At 41.0% G+C, this 9395-nt stretch overlaps 1 protein-coding gene across 1 annotated transcript; it reads left to right on the top strand.

Moving 5' to 3' along the window:
• Nucleotides 1-564: 564 nt before the first annotated feature.
• Nucleotides 565-7345, top strand: drd1b (dopamine receptor D1b). The gene has a single exon (XM_075486742.1). It carries the CDS (start codon nucleotides 1944-1946, stop codon nucleotides 3333-3335), a length of 1392 nt encoding a protein of 463 aa, XP_075342857.1. The 5' UTR covers nucleotides 565-1943; the 3' UTR covers nucleotides 3336-7345.
• The last annotated feature ends 2050 nt before the right edge of the window (nucleotides 7346-9395 follow it).

Consider the following 9395-nt stretch of genomic DNA (forward strand, 5'->3'; position numbering starts at 1 on the left):
CTGGCAACAAGTTCCACGGAGAACTGAGGGCATCTTCATTTTTAGCTCATCTTTTTGACTCTGCACCTTTATGACAGTGATATTTGATGTAAGTGGTGTGGAAGTAAAATAGTCCTTATAGTTGGTTCGTTGTTAGAATACCTGTGCATGGTGTTTATAATGTATCCTGTAAAAGAAGGAAGTAGATTTACTGATATTTGACTGTAAATGGGTGTTTGATCTTGGATTGAGATTCACATCAAAGGAAGAAGGGAATAAAAATGTTTGTTGTTTTGTTTCCTCCTCTGCACAGGTTTTGTCCATATTTCAACAGGAGAACTTCTTTCAAGAAGTCCAAGTCGTATCAAGGTTTATTATAAACCATATCTTGCAAAGCAAGCATTGAACTGTAAGAATGAATTTGCTTGGCTTTACCCTTCCAATCTCCTTGGATGGAGCAGTTGTGGCAGAGACCGTGGCGCACAGCAGCAGGCAGCAGCCAAGTGGAGAGAGAGCAACGCGCGTGAAAACACTCTTGAAGAGATCAGAGTCATTCTCATCACTCTCCACCGGCCAGTCAGACCGCAGTCACATCGCAGTGAAACCTAACTGGATGTTGAACAACAAAGGATGAGTCAAAAAATATAAGAAAACGGGGAGGATTGGTAGAACACTTGGGGACCTTGGCAACACGGAGAGCGTGACAGGCTTCCCCTGGAGGAGAGCGCAGAGGGTGAGCTCTTTCTCCTGAACTTGGAATCGAGATACAAGATGGACGTATGTCGGGGGATTCTCCACTTGGTGCTGAATGTTTTGTTACTCAGTTAAATTAGCGTTTGGTTGAGATCCAAACATTTTTAAGACAACCGAAAACCCATCGGCGCTTCTGGAGCTGTCCACAACCGCGCAGTGATGCGCACGCTGTCAAGAAAAGACTGAGGATGAAAAAATAAACAGTGACTCTGTTTCAAGGACGTAAACTCGGGGATCGGACTGCCAAATATATTTTAGGTGGGATACGTTTTTGAAGGGGGAGCGCTGGCTGCGCTGCATGAACACAAATGAGCACACAAACTGACCCAAAGCAAAACAAAAACGCAAGTGGATTACAACGTTTTAATGAATCTGATTTTTAAAGGTTTCGCCCGCTTTCAAAATGGACTGCAAGGACTTGTGATTTATTTGTTTTTGTTTTTTTTTGTTGCTTAGAGCTCATGTGGAATAACTTGTTAGAAAGTGTGCCATCTACGAATAGAAAGCTGCGTTCAAAAATGAAATAAAAAAATTATACAAAAGACAGCACCGAGCAGCTGGGGTGGATCCGCGTCAATAGAGGGACCAATATAATCACAAAGACACGCCTCGAAGATCATTAAACAAATCAGATAAACGCAGCGCGAAAACCATCAGTAGAAGTTATTGATGAGGTGGTATATAAGGCTAATGATTGGCCAAACCTCTGTCGAGCTCAGCTGTGCAACTTTTGATGAAGACTTGATAGCTTCAGCATGCAATGAGAGGCAAGAAAGGAAGAAGAACTTTTCTTTAAAGATCATATTTACTTCAGACTGTTTTAAGAAGACAGTGCTGACTGGAAGAACAAATGCAAACAATAACTAGACTATTCTTCTCCCTCGACACACTAGAATGTCGACTGCCTGTGCTGGTGCTGCAGGAATCTACGAGCCTGACATATTTTGGAGGGAGACTTTTGAGGAGAAATTTTTGAGATATTTATAGCAGCACTTGTATAAAGATGGTGGTTGTAACGAGGAGCTTATGGATGACCCAGTCTGTGGGTGAGCTGGTGCCGAGACAATTTACCTCTCTACAAGCGACGCTGTCTGTCTGAAACTCTCTCTTACGGAGGCACAGCTGCTGCAGTCTGGGGATGTGATGGGGTGACTGCTGACATCCCCCTCACCCACCCCCTATCTCACTGTATTAGCACTGTAATATAAACAATGGATCAGAATTTCTCAACGGTAAGAGATGGCAGGCAGCTCACACCAGACAGGGACTCGTCCAAACGTGTTCTGACAGGATGCTTCCTCTCCCTGCTCATCTTTACCACGCTCCTAGGCAACACCCTTGTGTGTGCTGCAGTCACCAAGTTCCGGCACCTGAGGTCGAAGGTCACCAACTTCTTTGTTATCTCGCTGGCCATCTCTGACCTTCTGGTGGCTATTTTGGTCATGCCGTGGAAGGCAGCCACAGAGATAGTGGGGTTTTGGCCATTTGGAGCATTCTGCAATGTCTGGGTAGCGTTTGATATAATGTGTTCCACTGCCTCCATCTTGAACCTGTGTGTGATTAGTGTGGATCGTTATTGGGCCATCTCAAGTCCATTCCGCTATGAACGCAAGATGACCCCCAAAGTGGCATGTCTGATGATCAGTGTAGCTTGGACCCTGTCCGTTCTAATCTCTTTCATCCCTGTTCAGCTAAACTGGCACAAAGCTCAGACAACCAGCTATGCCGAGCTAAATGGGACGTACCCCGGCGATCTGCCCCCTGACAACTGTGACTCCAGCCTTAACAGGACCTATGCCATCTCTTCCTCCCTCATCAGCTTCTACATCCCAGTGGCGATAATGATCGTAATCTACACCAGGATTTACCGCATCGCCCAGAAACAGATTCGGAGAATATCTGCTCTGGAGAGAGCCGCAGAGAGTGCCAAAAACCGTCACAGTAGCATGGGGAATAGTTCTAACATGGAGAGTGAGAGCTCATTTAAAATGTCTTTCAAACGAGAAACCAAGGTCTTAAAGACGCTCTCAGTCATCATGGGTGTGTTTGTGTGCTGCTGGTTGCCCTTCTTCATCCTGAACTGCATGGTTCCATTCTGTGAACCAAACTTAACAGATGGATCCACAGACTTCCCCTGTGTCAGCTCCACCACTTTTGATGTGTTTGTGTGGTTTGGCTGGGCAAACTCCTCACTCAACCCCATCATCTACGCCTTCAATGCCGACTTCCGTAAGGCCTTCTCAATCCTACTGGGTTGCCACCGGCTCTGCCCGGGCAGTAACTCCATCGAGATCGTCAGTATTAACAACAACATGGGTGCCCCTACCTCGAACCCCAACTTTCAGTATCAGCCCAAGAGCCACATCCCAAAGGAGGGAAACAATTCAGCCAGCTATGTGATTCCCCACAGCATCTTATGTCAGGAGGAGGAGTTACAGAAGAAAGACGGGTGCGGAGGGGAGATTGAGGTGGGAATGGTAAACAACACCCTAGAGAAACCTTCCCCTGCCATCTCTGGGAATTTAGACAGTGACACTGAGGTCACACTTGAAAAGATCAATCCCATAACACAGAATGGGCAGCATAAAACAGCATCATGTTGAGAAAATGCTGGCAAAGATGGATCAAAATACAGTTAGGCATGAGAAAAGCTTACACAGGAGAACAGCAGAACAAAATTGAGACACAAACATCTCTAAGATTAAGCCTGACAAGGAACCAGTGGCAGGATCTTCAGACTGTCAAACATCCACACGAAAAAGAAAAAAAAAGAAACCTTCAGAATGTTTTAAAGTAAAGGCACTTTAACCTTGATACAACTATCTGCAAAATACTTTCAGCATTTATTGATGAAATTGATACATTTGATGATAAATGTTGATAATATGTATATTAAAGCAGAAAACCAGTGCATATGTATACATTTTTTTTTAACATTTGCAAAGATGTATACATGTGCATGTGTATACTGTACAGTCCAGACTCTACTCTGGAAAGACTTAAACGCAGTGAATATGGTGGAGAAAAATGTAGTTTTAGTAAAATATCATGTAGGTAGGTGCTATGTATGTGTTCTTTGAAGGAGAGAAAAAAAGTGGGTAAATTGGTGCAGTGAAAATGTGTTGTTGTTATTTCTCTTTGTGACATTTGCAATGACCATTTCACGGCAAAATGAAAACGGCTGTAATGCTGTGGTAATTTCTTCTATTTGAAGTAACGTCAAACGTTAAAGTAACAGTGCTCCGAATCAAGCTCAAAAAAAGCAAGAGGGATAATGAAGTTGGGTGCTGTTTGTGTATAAATATTCCATTTTTACACGCCTCCTGATCATAATTTTAGGAATCACATAAAATCCTAAATGGCCAGCTGATGCGTATGCAAGAGAGAGAAAGACAGATAAATTGAGAAAATCATTGCTATGATCTTCTCTGTCCCCTGTATCATGTTTCTGATCAATAGTCCCTCAACTGGGACTGAACAGACTGCCTCACCTGAACTTTCCCCCATTTCTTCTCCTTGCTATCTTATTTCTATTGGCTTTGTGTTCCCCCTGCCGCTCTGCAGCAAATCTCTTCAGTCTCGACTCCAGACTACATTCCTCTCTATTTTCCTGTTCTTCATTCCTCAGCCTTCAAATCCTCTCTCCCTTTCATTACCTGCAGCACCCCTTTAAGGTTTGTCTTTCTGTCTGCACTCATCTCCTTTGGCAGCCCTCCATTTTAAGTACTTCCTCTGCTCACTTAAAGTAGTGCTTATGATTCTGTTCTTGGCAATCAGCTCATACTGTAAAAACTAAAATCTAAAAAAGAATGTAAATCTGCAGAGCTCCTGTACTTGTATAGAGGAGGCAGAGTAGCAGGTTCACTCAGCCAGAATGCAAATGACACTTTGTGACCTTTTGCAAACTTGCAGATATCCGATTTTGTAAATTGCTCACGCTGGGAGCCATACTGTGCTGTAGTGGCGATGTGGAGCATGCGGCGTGACAGTTGTTCTGTTTGCAGAGGTGGAGTCACAGGCGAGACACCATGATGAGGATTACCCCCAAGGTATCGGACATGTTTTCTGTCTTTGCACAGCTGCAGTTTAAAAAAAAACAACTCTTCGAAGGTCACAATCACATGTTTTCAAGAGGAAAAATAATGTTTGCTCTTATGTTGGAAAACTCTTGATTGGAGCTACTGATTTGATGCCTCATAATAACTGTTAAAATACTGCCATATGTGATATTTGATCAGCATCAGATCAATTAATCCCCGGAGGAAAATTAAGTTGTCACAGCAGCAAAAAGAATGGAGCAATAAGATAGAAATCTAAGAATATAAAATAGATATAAAGTAAAATAAGATTAAAATGTAAAGTTGAAATTAAAATGTATTAACTTAGAAATATAGTTAAAAATTATGCAAAAATAATGCATATTTATGCATTTTCAAATGGTCCTATAGACAATCAGAGCTTGTGATGTCTATTTAGTGGCTGAATTGATCTAAACCTGAAACACATTAAACATTAGCAACCTTAAGTGACATCAGTGGTCATACCAGAACAAAAAAGAGAAAAATCTTCCGTTATTTTCTTCTTCTCATTTGTAAAAGAGAAACTATAGTACTCTTTCAGAAATTGTACAACAGTGGCTATTCTGAAATATAATGGAAGGACAGGGGAGAAAATAAAAAGAAATAATTTTATTTAGTTTATTTAGTTGGACTTAAACTGACATGCAATGTGTGTGGCACACATGGCGTCAGAATCAAACATAATTAGCTCAAAAGTCGAAACCTATTCACCGACTCTTTCTGTTGTTTTTTATGCGGGGGAAAGAATACTAAGCCATCTTTCTGACACTGTAGGCTGAGCGTTCACAACATGCTGTTTTTGTCCACGAAGGCGTGAAACTGTTGCACATCAGAGAAAGGAAGAGCCCTTCCAATAGAAAGCCATTGGTCTTGAATAAAGCGTTTGATTTTCCTGCACTGGAAAATCCAATGCTATCTCGTTGGCAGCAAAGCGGGGGAAAGCTTTTAGCTCAATACGGGGCTTGGTTTGTGTCACAAAAGCACCTCATTGTCCTCCCAGCCTCCCTGCAACCTCTCACTTGCTGCACCATCAGCTTGGAGTTTGATCTTTGCAAAGTGCAATTTGGATTAGCAAACTTGGTTCGGATTTCTTTTAATGTTACAAGTGCTTAAGCTATAACTTGTGCCAAAATGCTGTAACCTCCCTCTTTTCATCCCATGCCTTTTGTGATGATCAGCCATATCAGCTCAGTGACCCTCCCCTGTCTCTCTGAAAATAATTATGGAGTAAATTTAGAGGAACTGGTGCAAACACATGCCAGCTCAAACATGCGATAAAACGTGAAGTGTGTATAATGTGTTGCGATTGGACATAAAAGAGAAATGCCTATGGGAGGACTGCCCCTTCCACTCACCCCCCACCCCCCACACTTCCTTCCTCCTCTGTCTCTTCCTCTTCTCTCTTGGCTGCTTCTGTCGACCTGATGAACATTCCTGATGTAAATGCAGATTGAATTTCATATTAAGCAGACAGAGCCCGCTGCTTTCTGTCTGTAATCTGTCACAGCACCACCTCGCCATTGTACTATTATTGTATTGTAAGTGTTTTTGCCAAAATTCTTATTTCTGGCTGAATGTGGCTGTGCTGTAGCATATGCTGTGACTTTACCAGTGTGTAATAAGCCAAAATCTGAGGCGAGGATGGAGACTCTTAATGACACTGAGATTTCTTGTGACGTTGTTGGCATTCACAGGTTTATGAGATGTTTTTCAAATATGCTGTTGGTATTCATTTACAGGAACCTCAAGCTGAGAATTGAAATGATGTTTGTTGTATTATGGCTCAGAGTAAACCCCCCCCCCTCTCTATCTTCCAACTCCCAGAGCCTTCACCTTGTCAACTCGGTGAGTCATCTTTGCAGCTGCCACTGCTTTGATTTTGGAAAAGGGCGATGTCAGGCAAAAGTCCCAGAAGCAAAATGTTTGTTTGGATGTGGAGCATTTCCTCTGCTGTCCTACAAGTTCCTTTGGGGAGCTATGTTGACGGTACATGGTCTCTCAATCAGTGTAGTAACATGACACACGACAACTTAAGCAAATCTGACAGCGCAGAGTCCCTCTGCCTCCTTCTCCTTCGATGAGTGGACCAGCAGATGTAGGCTCGAGCAACACTCCCAGGCGATGGGAGCACAGATTAATTTTAATGACGTTATTTCCTCACATTCGCCCGTCTGGAGAAATGACGGAGTCCCTACCTCAACCTAAAATCAGTGACAGAGCTTGATGTGTTAAACAAAAAGTCAATGGCAGTATTAAGGGTTAGGGAGTGCAGGGAAAGTGTATTGTATAATGATGTTCAAAATGTAGTCGTGATGAACACAAGTGCTTTTTATCTTTCAGAGTCCTTAATGTGTGTAGCAGACTTACATGCTGTATGTTTTCTCCAGCGTGGGATTCAAATCTACAGTGAGATGCAACAGTCACTGACTGTTTATATATTCATTTCTATACATGTTTCTGGTGTTCATCCATGAAAGTGAAGTCAAAGATTATAACCTCCAGAATGATTTAGTTTACAGTTTGTACAAAAAAAAATGTGCCCTTCTTGTAAAATAAACATGTATGTATGTTTTTTTTTCACGCGTGTTTGGTGCATTGTGTTTATTTAAGAGTGGTGTTTAGACGTGGGGCAGTAATGTACCTTTGACTCTCAGTGGGTATTGGAAGATCATGCCACTGCAGAGGATCGATGGACATTGATTTTGAACAGTGACGCATATCTTTTTTCCAGCTCCCTGAGCCTGGTGTCCTCACTGTTCCTGCCTTTGTCCCACATTTACATAACCTGATGGCCACTTCACAGTTGACACGTCCCCTTCCTCTACACCTTCCTACATCTCATTTGTGAACTTAAATGTGGATGCAAACATGAAAACACAAGCTGCTGCAGTGACAGAAGGGAATAAACCCTTTCATTACATCTTCTTTGGTAGTTCATACTGAAAATAGTTAAGAGTGACCTCCAACAAAGTCAGGATTATTTTTGCTGTTACCTCTGGATAGGTAATGGGCAAAAGAGTCGTTGACTGACAATCTTTTTGTTTTCGTGCATATGCAAAGCATATGTGATTCTGTAATATTTTTCCCACTCTGCTTCATTTTGCTAGGTTAGAAGTTGTTCCATCAGTGTTTAACCTGAAGGCAGAATTGAATATACATCAATATGACTTCCTTTGGAAGACTCGACAAAACCCATGACCTCCGAGTTAAAACTGTCTGATGGAATTATTCTTCAATGCAATGCTTCACATATCTGGTGATCTGAGAGAGGTAGAAATCAACCGTGAACTTCTTTGCTGTTGCTCTACATTTACGTCAAGCAAGGATGAGCGCATTAATAATTGGAAATGCACTTCACATTTTAGAAGAAAAAAAATGCTGATTTCAAAATCTGACCTTTTATTTCAAATTAAATTTCTGTCACGAGAGATGATTCAGATTCACAGACAATGGTTTTGATTTTTCTTTGTCAAAGAGGAAGGGGTGTAATGCTTTTATGCACAATAGTTTAAGTTGTTCTCAGGGAAAAAAAACGAGGAATGAATGATGAACACACATTAAATATGTGAGTAACTGAATGAATGATGACTTGATGAATCGCTAATAAGTACTTCCTACTGAAGGATTACATCACAGTTAACTAAGATATGCAATATCTGGAAATATTTCAGTGGGATTGCCCAAAGTGCATCAGATGTAAGGTCTAAGTGGCAGTTGACGTTGCTGCGGTGATGTTAAGTGCAACAATCTGTATCACCCGGACTGGAAAATTCCTCAAAAACCTCTACTGTATATGTAAGTCCTGAAGTCATCTTCTATTGAAACCATGATATATATATATAAGCTGTTGTCAAGTGCAATGATTGCTCTGACGTTTTATAGACGTATGTGTGCAAACTCACCAGTGATGAGTCACCAGAGAGCCGATTACGAGAGCCTTTATTAGTGAATCACCAGGCATTGATTAACCATGAATATTTGTGAATCCGTCATACTGACCACTTCCCTTTTGAGTTAATGCTGAACCAGGAAGTAGATGGAATTTATTTACAATGTCTTATTCTTTAATGAACATTATAATACAATGAAACAGGGCAGCTCATTACTTGAGCTTTTACTTATTCCTCCAGTATCCCTCATGTAAAGTGGTTAATAAGTGTTATATATATTGATCAAGTAATACACTTCAAACTGATCATGATGTACTGTGATTATTTTATCATTTCATGGAGCATCAGTTGGAGTGCACAAAAACAAATATTGTTTAAGTAATACATTAATGATGGGTTACTAATTCTGTGTAATCCATTTGCTGATATTCATGAACTAAACATTACTTAATGATTTATTTATGTATGTATCAGTCTATTCTCTGGTAAGTTATTATCTATCTCTCCTAGAAACTATAGAAAAAAATATTTTTAGCAATTCATCAATTATCAAGAATTTCTTGATTAATTCCTCACTGATTTCCCAATGAACTAATCATTATTTAGTTTTCAACTATATTTTAGGAGTATCTATATCTAGGGGCTAGTCAGCAGCTGGGTCACTATTTATCCCTCATTTTGTTGCCAGATCATT

This window comes from Odontesthes bonariensis, chromosome 16, assembly GCF_027942865.1.
Source record: "Odontesthes bonariensis isolate fOdoBon6 chromosome 16, fOdoBon6.hap1, whole genome shotgun sequence".
In the NCBI taxonomy this organism is placed as follows: Eukaryota; Metazoa; Chordata; class Actinopteri; order Atheriniformes; family Atherinopsidae; genus Odontesthes; species Odontesthes bonariensis.

What these genes read in the sequence shown, in the direction of transcription:
- drd1b (XM_075486742.1), top strand. Translation starts at nt 1,944, where the DNA reads ATGGATCAGAATTTCTCAACGGTAAGAGATGGCAGGCAGCTCACACCA.